This window comes from Salmo salar, chromosome 18 (assembly GCF_965601325.2).
Source record: "Salmo salar chromosome 18, fSalSal1, whole genome shotgun sequence".
Taxonomy (NCBI): Eukaryota; Metazoa; Chordata; class Actinopteri; order Salmoniformes; family Salmonidae; genus Salmo; species Salmo salar.
Window position 1 is genome coordinate 88,411,161 of NC_138308.1, and position 21,312 is coordinate 88,432,472.

Here is a 21,312-nt window from a genome sequence, read left to right on the forward strand (position 1 = left end):
CCGAGGCCAGCAGGCAGTGAAGCTGATTGGTCCATCCCTCGGCTGGACGCCCGCCTCCCCCTCTCTCCAAGACTCCGCCCAGACAAGGCAGACGACCATAACACTCACACGCCGCCTCTTGGACTTCAGGGTTCACACTGTCCATTTTGGAGAGGAAACAGGCACCCAGCTTGTCCTGTTGAAGACTAATTGTCAGTGAAGAGGAAATTCCACAGCAGTGGAAGGGCAGTGAAAGTTGATTAAAAAAACTTAATCAAATGTGTATTGATTTAATTTTGGGGGGGGGTTTACAGGTACATTATCCATTTCAAATGATAAGTTTATAAAACATGTAAGCTACCACTCAAAAGAAAATAATGGTGTAATAAAGCTGAATAATTAATTCAGTATGAACAGGAAAATAAAACATAAAAAGAAGTGGGCCTCCATCCTTAAAATGTCTCGAACCATTACTATCCATGATATCAGTTAAAATGTCTCGAACCATTACTATCCATGATATCAGTTAAAATGTCTCAAACCATTACTATCCATGATATCAGTTAAAATGTCTCGAACCATTACTATCCATGATATCAGTTAAAATGTCTCGAACCATTACTATCCATGATATCAGTTAAAATGTCTCGAACCATTACTATCCATGATATCAGTTAAAATGTCTCGAACCATTACTATCCATGATATCAGTTAAAATGTCTCGAACCATTACTATCCATGATATCAGTTAAAATGTCTCGAACCATTACTATCCATGATATCAGTTAAAATGTCTCAAACCATTACTATCCATGATATCAGTTAAAATGTCTCAAACCATTACTATCCATGATATCAGTTAAAATGTCTCGAACCATTACTATCCATGATATCAGTTAAAATGTCTCAAACCATTACTATCCATGATATCGGTGAGGGGACGAATTCCACATTTGTACCAAAAGGCCACCATCCAGATCGCAAGGCATTATTGTGAAATAATGGAGTGTGGGCAAGCCATTTTGATTCCCAGTTACATTGTTTTTAAATGTTGCACCAAATAGAAATGTGATCAATAATAGCACCAAAGTGAAGTTTACATTGTTTAAGGGATATATCAGTGGAGACCACCTCTTCCATGGCCATAGGATACACCATAGTACATTGTTTAAGGGATATATCAGTGGAGACCACCTCTTCCATGGCCATAGGATACACCATAGTACATTGTTTAAGGGATATATCAGTGGAGACCACCTCTTCCATGGCCATAGGATACACCATAGTACATTGTTTAAGGGATATATCAGTGGAGACCACCTCTTCCATGGCCATAGGATACACCATAGTACATTGTTTAAGGGATATATCAGTGGAGACCACCTCTTCCATGGCCATAGGATACACCATAGTACATTGTTTAAGGGATATATCAGTGGAGACCACCTCTTCCATGGCCATAGGATACACCATAGTACATTGTTTAAGGGATATATCAGTGGAGACCACCTCTTCCATGGCCATAGGATACACCATAGTACATTGTTTAAGGGATATATCAGTGGAGACCACCTCTTCCATGGCCATGGGATATCTTTATACTCAGCCAGGGGGCAGAAGAGTAATGTCTAAACCAATTTAGGATGGAGAGAAATTCTAGTGCCGGGAAATACAATTTAAAGTTTAGTCCTCCAACGTCTTTCCCTCTTTGCAAGTTTGTTACTTTTATCCGGGTTGGCTTACATGTCATATACATTTTAAACTGCACTATGGATTTTATCCTAACAGCCAGAAGGGGGACTAGGGAAGCATTGAACTACAGACATTCAGCCTTGGTAATATATTCATTTTAACAATCCATATTCGGCTGGTTAAAGCAACTGGGATATTAGTTCATCTACTGAGGTGGAATTTTATTGATTTGAGCGTTCTAGGGAAGGAACGATATCTATTCCCACATATTTAAAATGGGAAAGGATTGAGATCCCATAAGTAGAGATGGAGTCCTCCATCGGAGGGGGTGGGGGGGTAGTAGTAGGGCAGATCTGGTTAGATGCATTTTAGAACTTGAGATAAAGTATTAATACCAACACCTTTCAGCCCTTAGCCTTCACCAGAGGGGTATACTACAAACCAGGATCAATGACTTAGCAGCTAACTTGGATAAACAACCAGAAATAACTTCTGGTTTTGGGGTTCATTAAAGAAAGCTAAACGTGGATATACGTTTTTGGTTGTTGAGTTAATTAGACCATGCCCATGATAAGCTTACCTTTCAAAAAAGTTATTTCCTAACAGCAAGTTAGCTGGCTTGCTCCTGCTTCTTAGTATACCCCTCAGGGTTGCTTCTTAAGAACACCAATTGGCAGAGACAGAAATACAACACAGCGTCTCCAAACAAAGAGAATAGAAAAAGACAAGCATCTCATGTGTAATCTAATGAATGGGTGACGTCTACTACTCACCCTCAGGGAGCCACAGGCTCGGGGGTAAAAGGTCATACATGCTGTCATCCCCTCCATGGCAGCTAGGTGAAACTGGGACAGACAAAAACACAAGTATTTTCCAACCTGTAACTACAATTAGGAGTGTGGCGGTTATGAAATAACGCCAGCCAGGTTATGGTCATGCTAATGACGGTAATTGACCGTTAATGAACATAAACAGTTTAGCATCTCCAGGTCTCCACACATACAAGCCGCAGATGCACACCTTTGGAACATCTACATTTAAAAAAAAAGTTACAAATATATATTTATTATAAAACGTCACAAGAAATCCATTATTTATTTTAGTCAGGTCTAAAGAAACATTATGATGTGAAGAAAATGTATTTCAGAAGAACAAAATATGAGTTGTCCTACTGTATGTTATCTGGCTATGATATAGACTGTAGACTTGTTCATTTATCAGACTAGATACTGTATGTTATCTGGCTATGATATAGACTGTAGACTTGTTCATTTATCAGACTAGATACTGTATGTTATCTGGCTATGATATAGACTGTAGACTTGTTCATTTATCAGACTAGATACTGTATGTTATCTGGCTATGATATAGACTGTAGACTTGTTCATTTATCAGACTAGATACTGTATGTTATCTGGCTATGATATAGACAGTAGACTTGTTCATTTATCAGACTAGATACTGTATGTTATCTGGCTATGATATAGACTGTAGACTTGTTCATTTATCAGACTAGATACTGTATGTTATCTGGCTATGCTCCATGCCATAGGCTGTAGGCTTGTTCACTTAGCAGACAAGATATGCTTATAAGGCCTGTGCCATTATTTTATATTAAGAAGAATAAAATTGAACTTAGCTGAATAAAATAGAAATGATATTTTTCCCATTCCGGAGCGGGTGGCTATGTTGAGCGTAAAAGTCATCATTTGAAACAGGTCCTATACGCTAGATTTAGAGTTACTTGGCAACTTTAGTTGTGAATGATACAAACCTTAGAATGTCTTAGAAATCAGAACATATATGGGCAGCATGATGCGACTACAGGCTATTGACTAAATAAAGAGCGGAAATAAAAGCTTGGCTCTGTTCCTCGTCTCAGGCTGCACAGCTGTTCTCTCATCAACTGATCATATTTTCACCCATCAGATTATTCTCAATTTAAATCGCGTCTTTACTAATATGTCAAATTTGTTTCGATTTAGAATGGCCCATTATCAAATGGGTAGGAAAAGGGCAGGGGGAAAAAAACACATGTAGTGAACAGCAAAATAGTGGATGGAGGCCGCTTTCCCGCAGTTGAATAAATCATGCCGGTAGGCTACTCTGGTTTCATAGTGAGCAGCTGAAAAATATGCCTTAAATATATTAGCAGCTGGGATCCTCCTCTTGTTAGTGAAAACCATCAAAACTCTGTTTTCACACGGCATTGCATATAGAAATGTCTAGGCTTATAAGAACACTTACTTCAAGTCACACATCAACTGCTGGGCGACAGGTGATGTTCCACCAAAACTCTATACATCATGGCCTCTCCAACCACATTGCTGTGGTTACCCAGTGTTTCATTTGGGAAAGCAGGTGAAATGTGTTCCAGAACCATTGTACGTTTTCACATCTAAACAGGTTTAAATAAACTACTGACAGCCCCTCTCTCTGCATCACCGAGAAAGGAATGAAGGAGAGAGAGAGAAGGAAACGCATGGTGGTGAGATATTACGTAGCTAAAGGTAAAGCGTCAGCCTAATCATTATGAAAATATTTTGAAAATGGCCAAATACAAGTTCACTACAATTGTACGCTAATTCTGTAAGCCGCCCTGAACAATCAATGAACCAACAGCATCACCTATCCTATTCGTTCTCTCCCAGACTCATGGATAGGAAGTTTGGAGTGTAGCATAATGTAACCAGTCCATCCAGAACGCATAATAATACAGCCCACACTCAAAGGGGATTACTAGAATTGTTTATTTTTACAGTATAGGTTAGACCAATTATGTACCAAAGACATCTTAAATCTATGTGCGTAATATGCAGTAGGCTATTAATAAGGTACATATTGTATATAAAAAGGAACAATCATTCTTTTAATTCAGTTCTCTCTTTTGGGGGGGGGGCTTGGGTGTATGCAAAAGCTCTAACATGTGTATGGATACTACAGAAATACAAAATAAGTTAGAGGAAAAACAAAAAGAACTTGAGGAACTTATTCAAGAACGATCTAATGTAATCTATTACAAAAATAAAGCAAACTGGATGGAATATGGAGAAAAATGCACAAAATTCTTCCTGAATCTCCAATACAGGAACGCTAACAAAAAGAATTTGCAGAAACTCGTTACTGAAGACGGAGTCATCTATGATTCTCCGAATTATATTTTAAAAGAGGAAGCTAATTATTTTAGGCAAATGTTCTCTTTTCCATCTCATCCTTTCCCACTAAATGAAGATTATGGTAAGGAATTCTTTCCAAATAATATTTAAAAAAATGGAAAATTAACAAATGTACAGTGCGAAGGCCAAATTACAGAGGAAGAACTTTGAGGCTATTAAATCCTTTCAGTCTGAAAAACCCCCAGGGCTTGATACCGGTAGAGGTATATCAAGTATTTTTTGATATACTAAAAGCTCCATTGTTAGATTGTTTTAACTACTCCTATAGAAATGGTAGTCAGGTACTCAGCAGGAAGGTCTGATTTCTCTATTATTAAAACAAGACCCAGATGGCAAATATAAAGACCCAGTCTATCTAAAAAACTGGAGGCCCCTTACACTTCAATGTTGTGATGCAAAAATACTAGCAAAATGCATAGCACTCAGAATTCAAAAGGTTTTACCAGGTATTGTTCATCCTGATCAGACAGGTTTTTTACATGGACAATACATTGGAGATAATATACGACCACTACTAGAAATAATATAACATCATGAAACATAAGAAGCCAAGAATGGTATTTATAGCGGAGTTTGAAAAGGCATTTGATAAAGTAAGACAGGATTTTATTTCAAAATGCCTGGATTTTTTCAATTTCGGTAATTCTCTTATAAAATGGGTAAAAATAATGTTTAGCAACCCCAGGTGTAAAATAGTAAATAACGGCTACTTCTCAGAGAGTTTTGAATTGTCAAGAGGAGTTAAACAAGGGTGTCCGCTGTCACCATATCTATTCGTTATGGCCATCGAAATGCTAGCTATTAAAATCAGATTCAATAACAACATTAGAGGATTAAAAATCCAAGGCTTAAAAACAAAGGTGTCCATGTATGCCGATGACTCAAGTTTTATATTAAGTCCGCAAGCTAGATCCCTGCAATGTCTCATTAAAGATCTAGATAACTTTTCTGTACTCTCTGGACTAAAACCTAATTATGATAAGTGTACAATATTACGTATTGGATCCTTAAAAAATACCTTCACATTGCCCTTCAGTTTACCTATAAAATGGGCTGATGGTGAAGTAGACATACTCGGTATTCATATCACAAAAGATATAAATAAGCTCCACACAATGAATTTCAATAGAAAACATGTAAAAATAGACAAGATCCTGCAACCATTAGAAAAATTTCCCTGATTAACTCCTTAGTCATATCTAGTAGTCTTCCCTGTGGCCTAGTTGGTAGAGCATGGTGTTTGCAATGCCAGCATGGTGTGTGCAACGCCAGGGTTGTGAGTTCGATTCCCATGGGGGGCCAGTACAAAAAAAAAAATGCATGAAATGTATGCATTCACTACTGTAAGTCGCTCTGGATGAGAGCGTCTGCTAAAATGACTACTCCTGATGATTAGTTTTTCAAATCATATGAGCAAATAATATTTTGCTTTATCTGGGACGCTAAACCAGACAATATAAAACGTGTCTATCTATATAATGAATATGAATTGGGTGGGTTGAGATTATTAAATATAAAAGCACTAAACCTCTCTCTAAAAGCTTCACTCATTCAAAAGTTTTATTTGAACCCTAAATGGTTCTCAAGTAGAATACTAAGAAAACCTCATCCATTGTTTAAAATGGCCATTTTGCCTTTGTGCAGATTGATACTTTTTTCAAAGTATCTCGTTTTTAAACAAGCATTGCAGAGCTGGCTACAATTTCAATTTCATCCCCCTGAAAAGATAGAACAAATATTATGGCTGAACTCAAATGTGCTGGTTGATAAAACACCTGTATTTATGGGAAAGATGTTTGAAAATAGTATTTTGCTCTTAAATTATATTGTAAGTTGGAATGATAGAGTTATGTCCTTCATGGAGTTATCAGAATTGTATGGAGAGGTCTGCTCAATCCAAGAGTACAACCAATTGATTACCGATTGCCCCAAAAATGGAGGCGGCGGGTTGCAGCGGGAGGAGGTAGGGAACTGGTCTGTCTGCCCAATATAAAGGATCAAAACTGGCGGAGGAATAAAAATAGAATAAATAGATAAGTATACCAGTTTCATTTGAGGACCAGGATGTTGACAATTGTGCCATACAGATTGCAAAATAGTTGGGAAGAGATTTTTGACGTACCGATTCCATGGTAGAGGGTGTATGAGTTGATATTTAAAACAACGCAAGAAAATGTTGAATATTTGGGGCATAAAATCATCAAAGCTCTGCAGATTTTGTTGTGAGGATACAGAATCAATAGTCCATTTATTTTGGTATTGCCCTCAGGTAGGCTGTTTCTGGTCTCAGGTTCAGGAATGGCTGAAAATGCAAAGCGTTGATCTAAAATTGACCCTAGAAATAGTACCGTTCGGAGATCTGGAGAGACCGGTTCAGTCAATTACTAATACTCTTAGTAAAAGTATTTATCTTCAACTCGCAATCTGTGAATTCTATTCGATTAGATAGATTGAAATTGTACATTAAACATCACAGCATAGTTGAAAGATATGTGTTGCGTAGAAACACAAAGTGGGTGGCCAGCAGAGATAGATGGGATGGGCTGAGGGAAGCTAAGGGTTGGTATGCGGAATTGGAGACAAGTGGGAGTGGAGTTGCTGTGTGAGAGATAGAATGATTGTCAAAGATAAAAATAAAAAAAAGTCAAATAAATCATAATAAAAAGTACATTTGAATGATACTAAGTGGCAGTGTTTTTACAACTACAACTACCTCGACGGTGAGGGTCTCGAACGGTGAGGGTCTCGAACGGTGAGGGTCTCGAACGGTGAGGGTCTCGAACGGTGAGGAACAGCTATTGGGGAACTGTTGGGGGATATCGGAGGGTTCGGGTTCATGTTTTTTGGCCTGGTGGTAGATCTGTCAACGTGCCCTGGAGCAGGGCTTTGACCCTGGATGCTTCTGTGTGTCGCTCTGAATGGGAGTCTGTTGGATGACTGGTATGATGTAGTTGTTGAGCGGCTTCACTGCGAGTATATTGTAACTTTCGAATATTCAATAAATACAGATTTTAAACATGTGAACGGATGTTCTACATGCAATGTCTTAAATGCTTTGAATGAATCATCACTTTAGAAAGTGCTGTCCATTCCGTTGTGTTTGCCTTTGAAAACAACACCCACAAGGAACATGTTTTCCCACTCAGTTTCAACCCGTTGTTGAACTTCTTACATCCAATTCATCAACCACAGTGGGGTGACTTTTAAAAGCAAGATAATGTTTAAGATACGTTTTTGATGTGATTTTCTATTGAAATTACATTGATGTCAGAGTGGTTAGAGGGACAGTAGAGCCCTGAGTACCAGGCCATTAGGACCTGATGATTGTTAGTGAGTTGGGTACTACTAACACATGTCAGAGTGGTTAGAGGGACAGTAGAGCCCTGAGTACCAGACCATTAGGACCTGATGATTGTTAGTGAGTTGGGTACTACTAACACATGTCAGAGTGGTTAGAGGGACAGTAGAGCCCTGAGTACCAGGCCATTAGGACCTGATGATCATTAGTGAGTTGGGTTCTACTAACACATGTCAGAGTGGTTAGAGGGACAGTAGAGCCCTGAGTACCAGGCCATTAGGACCTGATGATTGTTAGTGAGTTGGGTACTACTAACACATGTCAGAGTGGTTAGAGGGACAGTAGAGCCCTGAGTACCAGACCATTAGGACCTGATGATCATTAGTGAGTTGGGTACTACTAACACATGTCAGAGTGGTTAGAGGGACAGTAGAGCCCTGAGTACCAGACCATTAGGACCTGATGATTGTTAGTGAGTTGGGTACTACTAACACATGTCAGAGTGGTTAGAGGGACAGTAGAGCCCTGAGTACCAGGCCATTAGGACCTGATGATTGTTAGTGAGTTGGGTACTACTAACACATGTCAGAGTGGTTAGAGGGACAGTAGAGCCCTGAGTACCAGACCATTAGGACCTGATGATTGTTAGTGAGTTGGGTACTACTAACACATGTCAGAGTGGTTAGAGGGACAGTAGAGCCCTGAGTACCAGACCATTAGGACCTGATGATCATTAGTGAGTTGGGTACTACTAACACATGTCAGAGTGGTTAGAGGGACAGTAGAGCCCTGAGTACCAGACCATTAGGACCTGATGATTGTTAGTGAGTTGGGTACTACTAACACATGTCAGAGTGGTTAGAGGGACAGTAGAGCCCTGAGTACCAGACCATTAGGACCTGATGATTGTTAGTGAGTTGGGTTCTACTAACACATGTCAGAGTGGTTAGAGGGACAGTAGAGCCCTGAGTACCAGACCATTAGGACCTGATGATTGTTAGTGAGTTGGGTTCTACTAACACATGTCAGAGTGGTTAGAGGGACAGTAGAGCCCTGAGTACCAGACCATTAGGACCTGATGATTGTTAGTGAGTTGGGTACTACTAACACATGTCAGAGTGGTTAGAGGGACAGTAGAGCCCTGAGTACCAGACCATTAGGACCTGATGATTGTTAGTGAGTTGGGTACTACTAACACATGTCAGAGTGGTTAGAGGGACAGTAGAGCCCTGAGTACCAGACCATTAGGACCTGATGATTGTTAGTGAGTTGGGTTCTACTAACACATGTCAGAGTGGTTAGAGGGACAGTAGAGCCCTGAGTACCAGACCATTAGGACCTGATGATTGTTAGTGAGTTGGGTACTACTAACACATGTCAGAGTGGTTAGAGGGACAGTAGAGCCCTGAGTACCAGACCATTAGGACCTGATGATTGTTAGTGAGTTGGGTTCTACTAACACATGTCAGAGTGGTTAGAGGGACAGTAGAGCCCTGAGTACCAGACCATTAGGACCTGATGATTGTTAGTGAGTTGGGTTCTACTAACACATGGTCACCTGGAATTTGACTGTGGTCATGGCTGACGGAGTGGCGGTAATACAGTCACTGCAACAGCCCTACCTACAATCTGAAATATTCTACAACAGAAAATAAATCTTGCAGATTTTGCCACCATCACAATTTGCTTCAAATGGTATCCTTCAGCCTACGCAATTACAGTGCTTGAAGTGGAAATAAATAAGTGTCGGTACTCATCATATTTTACAGCCAATATTCCATGAGAACTGCTGGTAATGAAGCTGTTGAAAATTAGGAGGTGCCAGAACTCAGTACCAATGTGTACTGGCCCAGTTTAAGCATTAGTCTTACCTCAGACTTGAGGCCTAGCAGGGAGGTGAGGATCCCCAGGATAGAGTTGAGGCCCACCTCCCTGGCCAGCTCAGGTAGCTGGGAGGAGTACTGGAGCAGGTCCTGGAGAACACCCACCGCTAGCTGGATGGACGGGAGAGGGGCCTGTGACTGGGGGAGAGAGAGAGAAGAAAAAAAGTGTGAAATGGAATACATTTAGCACAGGAGTTGAAGACCGTAGCAAAACGTTTGGATTATTGCAAAACATTTTTCAAAGGAAAACTCTAGGAACCAAACAGAACCAAACCTACCTGAATTTGTCCAATAGAAACTGTTGTTTTTGTTGCAAAAATGTATATATATTTTTTTACATTTGGAGTAAACGCTTTCCGTTGCAAAACGTTTTGCTACGGTCTGCGACTAATTAATACACCCCAGCTCTTTCTGACGTCCCCATGATTTCAGATGAGAAAGCGGTGTTTTATTTCTTTGTGTTGTGCAGGTTTGATTTGTCTCATTGTGAATGTTTTGGACCGATGTAGTTACTAGCTACACTACCTGTATTTCTTAACCAAGGGGTGTACTTATTACGCCGATTCTGTTGCAAAACACTGTCTGCTGCAAAACTTTTTTAGTTTTTAATTGGACATATTCAGGTAGGTTCTCATTTTATTACGTTTGTGCTGTTTGCATCCGTTTGGTTCTGAAACAATAAACAATTACCATTGCAAGAAGTAATGAATACAGATGTTTGCCATAGGTGTGCGTTTATGGTCAAAGTCTACAGGTGTTTCCAGTCCATACATGTGTGTCTTACCTGTATGACCTGCTGTAGGGACCTTAGCCAGGACAGACAGTGTTGCTGGAACACATCGCTAGAACTATCCTTGACCAACACCGACAGCAGACACAGGCCCTCAAACCTGGTTTTGCTGTTTCCGAGTTTGGCATTGCTGACTCCCACGAGACCACCAACTGCTGCCGAACTCTAGGGGTTAGAAGCCGAGCGAGAAGTAAGTGACAGCAATCAGGCGATCGACCCAACTATACACACTGTAGAAGCAAAACTTCAATAGAGTTAGCTATGTAGCTATGACACAACAGTAAACGGGGAAAACAAAGACTAACACGAGTCCATTGCATTGAGACAGATGCTACGGACTGGAGCGCCGATGGGATGCTGCCATCCGCGGCTACTTCCAATAATAGCTGGCTAATTTTACCTGAGTCGAAACCACTCCGTGCTCCCGGTAATTTGCTAAAAGTGCAGGTAAATATTCGGGCCGCTGCTCTTTCAGAACAGACACCAGACCCTCGGTTAACCGCATATTGGCGGGGCCATGCATCCAAGCCGCTGTTGCAGCCATCTTGCCACTTCGCCACGCTATAACGTCATCATTGTACGACGGAAGTATTTACGCACCGAATGTGTTGACGTTATTTCTACGCGCCCTTTCTCAGAAGGGTTTTTGTTGATGTTCGCTTTCTGCAGTGTGTGGTTTTGATATGAATGAGTTTGGCAGCATTTTGGATTAATGCATTGAGTTAACAACCTGTTAGCTACGATATTGTGCCGTAGCCGCTTCTGGGAAGATTCGTTTCTCTGATTGTTTTACTCCCAGTGAGTGAAAGTGATGGCGAATGACCGACTGAGAGCTTTGGAGGAGGTTGAGAATCAAATTGCAACGATTCTGCAGTGCGCCGGTTAGTAGCTGACGTTACTTACTGTATAACGTTATCCCTGCCTGCCGCAACAACCGTTCAACTACTCTGTAATGAGAAACACGTGCCTAGCTAGCTATATATTCCCACTGGGCACAGACGGTAGATCAACGTCTGGTTTTGATTTACAGTACACCTGGTTGAGGGAAATCAACAAAACATTTCACAATGTAATTGGATTTACGTTAACAGTTCGAAAAAATACGAAATTACCTTACGTTCATGACTTTGCAAATCTAATCGGTTTGCCTCGTTGATTCAACGTCATCACATGGATTTGTTTATGACTTGGAAACGACGTTTATTTAACCGGTTTTTGCCCAGTGGGTTCGCTCTGATCCATAGTGCGGCTTGCTGGACCAGAGCTTACTATACCTGTGTCATGTTACATATAACTAGTTAGCGGTAGGTAGACACACATTTATTATATTAGAAATAGAGCTCTCGAAAGAATGGGCATTCATTGTCGCTCTATTATCTCTATCTGTAAACTAGACTACTCTTTGATAATGTTGATTTCTGTGCTCATATTCTGACTCCTGCAGGTAACGTCGCCTGGAGTTGTTAAAGACAAGCACAATGTCAGTATCTGTACGTAAATACATATGCCTAATACTGTTTACTGTGTTCATCTTCTCTAGGTAACATCGTGTTGGAGCTGTCTAAAGACAAGCACAATGCCAGTTTCCTGGACAGACAGCTTAGTCAGTTTACTGGCTCGGTCAGCAGAGTGGAGACTGAACTCAGCTCACAGATCAAATATCTCACACAGGTAGGACAAAGAAGAGACAGACAGACACACAAGACTGACACAAACATGCATGGCCTTGCACACAGACACACACACATGGTGTGCCACACCGGGAACTGAAACATAGAAATGTAACTTGCCCGTGTAGATATGACTCTCGTTATGTGACTACACTACAGCCTATTGGCTTTTCTAAGTACAGTAGTAGCATAGGTTTCTTTCTACATCAAAGTTATGCATATTTCACATTCACCTGGTAGTGTAGCATTCTGCTAGTCAGAACGGCCCACGTTCACCTGGTAGCGTAGCATTCTGCTAGTCAGAACGGCCCACGTTCACCTGGTAGCGTAGCATTCTGCTAGTCAGAACGGCCCACGTTCACCTGGTAGCGTAGCATTCTGCTAGTCAGAACGGCCCACGTTCACCTGGTAGCGTAGCATTCTGCTAGTCAGAACGGCCCACATTCACCTAACTGAACACTTACATTTCTCCCTTTCACACACTGCCTTCTTTCTCTCTCTCCCCTGCAGGTTGCCACAGGCCAGCCCCACGAAGGCTCCACATACTCAGCTAGGAAGGACTGTCAGATGGCCCTGAACAGAGCAGAGTACGCCAGGGTCAAACTGGGAGAGCTGGGACGCACCTGCGAAGTCATGCTGGATCCACAACCCTGAGAGAAAACAGTCACACCAGAACGATGGTCGGGAGAGCGCAGTAGGTGGACGTTTCCATAGCTTGCTGTCACCGTGGTGTCTTAGCACCACCTGCCGCGGAGAGATGGGGACTGAAATACTTTTCTTTTGTTTTTGATTTTTATTTGATATTAGTCCGAAAATGTATTCGGCTATGTTTTGTAATAAAGTTAGTGTTTCATTACATTTCCCTATTTGTTTGATACATTCCTTCATATTTTATACACACAGACAGTACACACTAACAAATAAACACACGGAGACCTGTTTTGTATGTTAACTGTTTTTAAAAATTGACATTTTCTAAAATGCAGTACAAAATAAAGAAGCGACATATATTCTCCAATGCTTTTAAACCTTAAAAAAAAAAATGTCATTGTGATTTTGTAAAATTTTATTGACTAAAATAACATATTGCTTATACAGTATCTTGGTTTCCTTAATAACAATATACTTTGTCTTACTTTATCTGTGAATTTATTAAATTATCAGGTAGCGTTTAAGTATAGTTCTCTATGAATCTCAATTTTAGCAGTAGTAATAGTTCTAGTAGCTTAAAATTGTCCTTAAAATAAAATAGAAGTCGTGTCTCAATAGTCTACAAACCAACATGATTCCGTGCATTTCCATGGATACCTCAACTAAGGTGGAAGGGATCAAAAATAGAAGATCTTTGTTTTTAAAGGGGAAGTTCAGTATTTTACTGAGTGTTTTAGATGTTTCCTCAACCTAAAAGTAGTCTATGGAGAAACTAATCCATGGTTAAGTTGTGAAATACTGAACTTCCACTTTAAGTTTTTTTGTTTTTCTCTACACTTGACTGGTTTACAGACTGATGAGGACAATCACCATTCAGATTTACAAACAAAGGAAAAGCTGGTAACACAACTACCTGAAGTGGTCTCTTCCAAAGTCTTATAATGCCTTATAAACATTAACCTTATGATGCAGTCATAAAACATGATATAACTGAATTTTAAAGCAGGCACAAGAGGCCCCCTTAGCTGTGACATCATCAATATATGACAGCCTTTCATGCCTTATTTCTTTTACACAATTTCATCATCCTTTATGGCTGTTTATAAGGGTGCTATGAAGGTTCATAGGGCATACTGTGTCATAAGAGGCCACTTTAAATACAAAATAGCTCATTGTAACATTTACATGGTCCCTAAGAGAGCTTCTGGAGGTTCTGAATGTTCTATATCACTAAATTGTTCATAATGTTTTAAGACACTGCATTTTTAGAATGCCATGCGTCGATCCATTCATAACATGAACAGAGTATGACGTTTATCACCTTCTTAGGAACCTTTATAACCTAATTGTGAAGCTTCATGACTAGTGTGTTGTGATTGACATCATCACACCCATAGAAATATAATTACAAGAAGGGAAATAAACATTACTTGAATGGAGATGTCAATTCTAGAAATTGTATTTCTATGATTACACCCTGTTTACAACCTCAGCCTATGATGTCATCCTCTGGGTGTTAGTAACAGTATGGTGCATTCAAAGGGGTAAAAAGTAATGTGCAACATTGTTTGTTAACGTGACCATCAATATAAATCTCATTAACCATGGACAATTGTTGATGGGTTTACACAAGTTGAATGAGCCCACACATTTCATGTTAAGAAAAAACATTATTGTCATTGAACCAAAATGGCGACGGCTGCAATCAATTCAACACTTCTCATAAGAAGAGGCGATCAGTGTTGTTACATTGCATTTGCTGGCTTAGTCATTTGTTCCTCTTGGCTTGCCATAGTTGAAGCTTGTCCCTCTTTGAAACGGTACATTAGGTGGATAGTTTTCCCCTTTTATGTTATATACATATATAACCTGTTCAAACACCGTGATTTTCAATCTGATAAATGAGCCAAGTGTCAATCGATCAATCAATCCTCCCTATCTATCTTCATTCTACACCTAAACACCTTTACAGACATACAGTATACCCATAACTGACTGCAAAGTACTCTGTAATAGCCTATGAAGTGTCTACAATCTAGATTATACAGTAGTAGCCCATCTTTCCATATCCTGGTCCCGAGGGGCCCCTGGTTATTCTGATTTCCTATACATTTCAAAACAGAACTTATTTATCAAACTTAAAGTGGACTTATGAAACTACATTCAATTGATGAAGTATGTTTAAATTCAGTTTATAGATAATTGTAAGTTAACTAAGGGGTCCTTGAGAACCTGGATTTGAGATTCTGTGACTGATTATCCTATAAACTGGGATTCTGTGACTGATTATCCTATAAACTTGGATTCGATGACTGATTATCCTATAAACTGGGATTCTGTGACTGATTATCCTATAAACCATGGGATGATTCTGTGGCTGATTATCCTATAAACCATGGGATGATTCTGTGACTGATTATCCTATAAACTTGGATTCGATGACTGATTATCCTATAAACTGGGGGATTCAGTGACCTATTATCCTATAAACCGTGGGATTCTGTGACCTATTATCCTATAAACTGGGGGATTCTGTGACTGATTATCCTATAAACTGTGGGAGTCTGTGACCTATTATCCTATAAACCGTGGGATTCTGTGACTGATTATCCTATAAACTGGGGGATTCTGTGACTGATTATCCTATAAACCGTGGGATTCTGTGACTGATTATCCTATAAACTGGGGGATTCTGTGACTGATTATCCAATAAACTGGGGGATTCTGTGACCTATTATCCTATAAACCGTGGGATTCTGTGACTGATTATCCTATAAACTGGGATTCTGTGACTGATTATCCTATAAACCGTGGGATTCTGTGACTGATTATCCTATAAACCGTGGGATTCTGTGACTGATTATCCTATAAACCGTGGGATTCTGTGACTGATTATCCTATAAACCGTGGGATTCTGTGACTAATTATCCTATAAACTGGGGGCTCTGTGACTGATTATCCTATAAACTGGGATTCTGTGACTGATTATCCTATAAACTGGGATTCTGTGACTGATTATCCTATAAACCGTGGGATTCTGTGACTGATTATCCTATAAACTGGGATTCTGTGACTGATTATCCTATAAACTGGGGGATTCTGTGACTGATTATCCTATAAACTGGGATTCTGTGACTGATTATCCTATAAACTGGGATTCTGTGACTGATTATCCTATAAACTGGGGGATTCTGTGACTGATTATCCTATAAACTGGGATTCTGTGACTGATTATCCTATAAACCGTGGGATTCTGTGACTGATTATCCTATAAACCGTGGGATTCTGTGACTGATTATCCTATAAACTGGGATTCTGTGACTGATTATCCTATAAACTGGGATTCTGTGACGGATTATCCTATAAACTGGGATTCTGTGACTGATTATCCTATAAACCGTGGGATTCTGTGACTGATTATCCTATAAACTGGGATTCTGTGACTGATTATCCTATAAACCGTGGGATTCTGTGACTGATTATCCTATAAACCGTGGGATTCTGTGACTGATTATCCTATAAACCGTGGGATTCTGTGACTGATTATCCTATAAACCGTGGGATTCTGTGACTGATTATCCTATAAACCGTGGGATTCTGTGACTGATTATCCTATAAACCGTGGGATTCTGTGACTGATTATCCTATAAACCGTGGGATTCTGTGACTGATTATCCTATAAACCGTGGGATTCTGTGACTGATTATCCTATAAACCGTGGGATTCTGTGACTAATTATCCTATAAACTGGGATTCTGTGACTGATTATCCTATAAACTGGGATTCTGTGACTGATTATCCTATAAACCGTGGGATTCTGTGACTGATTATCCTATAAACTGGGATTCTGTGACTGATTATCCTATAAACTGGGGGATTCTGTGACTGATTATCCTATAAACTGGGATTCTGTGACTGATTATCCTATAAACCGTGGGATTCTGTGACTGATTATCCTATAAACCGTGGGATTCTGTGACTGATTATCCTATAAACTGGGATTCTGTGACGGATTATCCTATAAACTGGGATTCTGTGACTGATTATCCTATAAACTGGGATTCTGTGACTGATTATCCTATAAACCGTGGGATTCTGTGACTGATTATCCTATAAACTGGGATTCTGTGACTGATTATTCTATAAACCGTGGGATTCTGTGACTGATTATCCTATAAACCGTGGGATTCTGTGACTGATTATCCTATAAACCGTGGGATTCTGTGACTGATTATCCTATAAACCGTGGGATTCTGTGACTGATTATCCTATAAACCGTGGGATTCTGTGACTGATTATCCTATAAACCGTGGGATTCTGTGACTGATTATCCTATAAACCGTGGGATTCTGTGACTGATTATCCTATAAACTGGGATTCTGTGACTGATTATCCTATAAACCGTGGGATTCTGTGACTGATTATCCTATAAACCGTGGGATTCTGTGACTGATTATCCTATAAACTGTGCTCGGTCATTGGACTGCAGTGTTCTATAGTGAACACCTATTGGCTGTTGAGTTGAACGGAACAGTACGAATATTTACAGCAGTTGGTTCATATCACTTATCACCTGACTTTTTAATAATAAAAAATAAAACAATGTCTTAAGAATAAAATACAAATAATGGCAACATTTAAGTACGTATATATCTCTGGCGATTATTACAACAAAAATAAAATGTTTTTTCTCCATTAATTTCCCTCCCACCCCCCTTTCCTCCCACCCCCCCTTTCCCCTACTCCCTACATTGGTGATTCTGATGATTGAGGCTAAAGTTGGATGCTGGTAGGTTTAAGAGGTTGGTCAATGTTAAACTTACCACAATTGAGGTAGAAGTCACTCCCTAACCACAGATCTAGGATCAGATTACCCTACAACAGCATTTCCCAAACTCGGTCCTGGAGCCCCCTCTGGGAGCACATTTTGGGTTTTTCCCCAGCACAACACAGCTGATTCAAATACTCAACTAATCATCAAGCTTTGATCATTTGAATCAAATGATGTGTCGTGTTCGGGCAAAAAACAAAACATGTACCCCTTTGGGTCCAGAGGACCAAGTTTGAGAACCGCTGCCCTACACCAAAATAATGTTACCCTGTATCAGTGGAGGGGGAAACTTCCACCTTCAACCTCCTTTAAATACTCTATTGATAGACCTGCAGAAGACTACAGCTTTTCACACACCAGGGGGCACCCTTTGTGAGCTGTCCAAAAAATATCCTTTTGGCCAGGTCGATCAAAATGAATAAGGTTATATTGCGGCGGGACCTGATCCTAGATCAGCACTCCTACTCCTCTAGAAAACCACAGCTTTATAATTGGCCCAGTAAAGTACAGTAGGCTATCGTCATAGACATGAGCCCTGATCTTATTGACAGTTGGGTTCGATCAAACTGCCACCTGATCTACCAAGAAAACGACTTTGGGCAAATCATTAACGTAAAAGAATAGCTATTTATCGTGTTCATGGCATCCGCTGAATGTAGGGTGTGTGTGTGGGGGTGTGTGTGTGGGGGGGTGTGTGTGGGTGTGTGTAGGCTTTGCTGCCTGTAGTTGTTAATTAACAGAATACACTGTCTGTACATACGATCGCCTGCATCCTCATGCTGAATGCATCACACTCACACCCTCAGTGTAAGCACTTACAGTTATTGTCGCAGGGTGTAAAGTGCACTACACTAAAACGCTCACTGTAGCTGACTGTAAGCACACTGCACACACAGGACACTTACACACTCACTCCCTCACTGTGACGATATGTAATCGTTTCACACTTGCCATAAAGGGGTAAAGTATTGAGTTACATATTGGGTATAATGGGTGTCAAGGATAAGGTAAAGGTGTAATAATAATAGTAGCATAATAACAATGTAATTACAGTGTAATAACTGGTTATAACTATGTCATAACAATGTAATTAACTAAACTATTAAACTCATGTTCCCTCTAAGTAGTTGTGCAGCAACGCAGTCCTGTACATTACAGTTACATATAGGATTGCCTAAATTCCCCAAACTTTCCTCAAAATTCCCAGGTTTTCCCAGAAATCTTGGTTGGAAGATTCCCAGAATCAGGAGAGAATAAGTAGGAAATCCAGATTCTTCTGACCAGAATTTCTTGAAAATCTGGGAATTTGGGGAATTTTGCAACCTTAGGTACATGGTATTCCATCATGTAAATAATGACAAATGTATATCTGTCTGTCTACCCACTTCTTATAAAGCTGGGACCTATAGAGCATATAGAACATATAACATCAACCCTGAATCAAAGAATGGATCCAAAACATGTAGAAGGATTCCCTAAAACAGACACTGTGGACTCGACACTCCTATAAATCTCTCCATCTCTCTCTCACTCTCTGTTTCATCTCTCATTCTCTCTGTTTCTCAAACAAACGCGTGACAAAACGAAGGAGTAGAAATGGAAAATGCCATCAAAGATGTACAAGAAAGAAGAGAGAAGAAGACGAAGAAGAAGAAGTAGAAGGGGGGGAAATGAAAAATATAATATATATGAGTGCTCCTGCTCCCCCTTTCTGAAGTTGAGCCTACTGGCCTGGAGACAACATGAGACCAGGGACTCGCCTAGCACCTCTCCCCAGGTTCAGGTGCATGGTCCTGGGGGAGGGAGAGCTAGCACAAGTGGTCATCCTCATCCTTATCGTCCTTCGTTCCTTTCAGCCGCAGACGGGCAAAGTCCTCGAACACAAAGTCATCATCCTGAGAGAAATTACTGACAGAGAGAGGGAGGAGGGATGAAGGGAGGGAGAAGGAGGAAGAGAGATTAAAATTGTGTTCAACAAACAAGGTTACATTAAAATTTGAGATACACAAACGCTTTCTCTCTCTTACTTTGTCTCAAACTCTATCAGGTTACTGCCAACTGGGGCATCTGTTTCTGGGACGACTGTGAGTGAAAGTAATGACATTTCAAAACAGGTAAATATTCCCGCAAAACACTTTTCTAATACATATGTTTCTCTATTAAACACACATTGGTCTGTACCTGACTGAGGTCTGGACATGGGTAGGTCAGAGGGTTTGGGGTGCATCAGAACAAAAGGCAGCTCCACCGACACATCCCTGGACAGAGCACACACAGTTATGTTGGACCTGTGCCAGAACACACATTAGGCAGAGATGAACTGATACTCAGAGAACATTCCAGCGTAATCCAGGTGGAAACATTCACTTACAACCACTACATAAATCTATGTTAGACAGTGTTGGAGCCAAGATGCAGCCTACCCTCCGTGGGACAACACTAGTTTGAGCGTGTGTGTGTGTGTGTGTGTGTGTGTAACGCACCCTCCGCGAGACACCACTAGCTTGACCTTGACTCTGTAGGACACCAGGATCCCCAGAACCTCCTTATTGGACACATCTTTCACTCTGGAACACATCAAACAGAAGCTCCTTATTGGACACATCAAACAGAACCAAACACAAACTAACACAACATATAGAGACCAGAGGACAACTGCAGGCATGTATATGGGCATGTATATGGGCATGTATATGGGCATGTATATGATGTTTTGACTAAATGGTATCGAGCTACGGATGGAAGTGAATTGTTCTTAGCAGGTTAGGAGAATTAGGTTAATAAGGTCAGAAAAAGGGTTAGATACAATTCTCTGTTAACCTGCCTTCGGTCCATAGCTGTACTCCATCTAGTCACAACCTTGATATTAGGCAGTTGTTTGTTTGTTTATCTGAATTCTGATGACTAATTTGGTTTCTCAAGAAGTCGCAAATTACCTGTGTGTGTGTGTTTCTGACCGTGTGTGTGTGTGATTCTATACATGTGTGTGTGTTTTTATACGTGTGTTTGTGTGTGTGTGATTCAATACGTGTGTGTGTGTGATTCTATACATGTGAGTGTGTGTTTCTATACATGTGTGTGTGTGTTTCTATACATGTGTGTTTGTGTGTGTATTTCTATACATGTGTGTGTGTGTTTCTATACATATGTGGTTGTGTGTGTTTCTATACATATGTGTGTTTCTATACGTGTGTGTGTGTTTCTATACGTGTGTGTGTTTGTGTTTCTATACATATGTGTGTGTGTTTCTATTCGTGTGTGTGTGTTTGTGTGTTTCTACACGTGTGTGTGTGTGTGTGTGTGTGTGTGTGTGTGTGTGTGTGTCTCAGATTTGAATGTAAC

The 21,312-nt window shown here is 40.3% G+C and overlaps 3 protein-coding genes across 3 annotated transcripts in view; 1 reads left to right on the forward strand and 2 right to left on the reverse strand.

Annotated features, from left to right (window-relative positions):
• Positions 1–11,396, reverse strand: part of LOC106577888 (proline-, glutamic acid- and leucine-rich protein 1-like) — a 23,308-nt gene extending 11,912 nt beyond the window's left edge. The window contains exons 1-5 of the mRNA XM_082964588.1: positions 11,219–11,396; positions 10,813–10,983; positions 10,017–10,166; positions 2,445–2,516; positions 1–175 (exon numbers count right to left, since the gene is read on the reverse strand). The exon at positions 1–175 is cut by the window's left edge and continues 42 nt beyond it. Coding sequence (XP_082820714.1) covers positions 1–175; positions 2,445–2,516; positions 10,017–10,166; positions 10,813–10,983; positions 11,219–11,362 — 712 coding nt within the window. The 5' untranslated portion in view covers positions 11,363–11,396. The remainder of the gene's footprint in view (positions 176–2,444; positions 2,517–10,016; positions 10,167–10,812; positions 10,984–11,218) is intronic.
• A 59-nt stretch (positions 11,397–11,455) lies between these two features.
• On the forward strand, positions 11,456–13,261 carry med11 (mediator complex subunit 11). Its single transcript, NM_001140922.1, is given in 3 exon segments — positions 11,456–11,699; positions 12,359–12,489; positions 12,999–13,261. Coding segments are annotated over 3 exon segments (345 nt in total). The 5' UTR covers positions 11,456–11,629; the 3' UTR covers positions 13,143–13,261.
• Positions 13,262–13,427: 166 nt separating this feature from the next.
• The window catches only part of LOC106577890 (arrestin red cell), a 79,485-nt gene continuing 71,600 nt past the window's right edge, over positions 13,428–21,312 (reverse strand). The window contains exons 12-15 of the mRNA XM_082964589.1: positions 20,454–20,537; positions 20,152–20,228; positions 19,998–20,052; positions 13,428–19,878 (exon numbers count right to left, since the gene is read on the reverse strand). Coding sequence (XP_082820715.1) covers positions 19,779–19,878; positions 19,998–20,052; positions 20,152–20,228; positions 20,454–20,537 — 316 coding nt within the window. The 3' untranslated portion in view covers positions 13,428–19,778. The remainder of the gene's footprint in view (positions 19,879–19,997; positions 20,053–20,151; positions 20,229–20,453; positions 20,538–21,312) is intronic.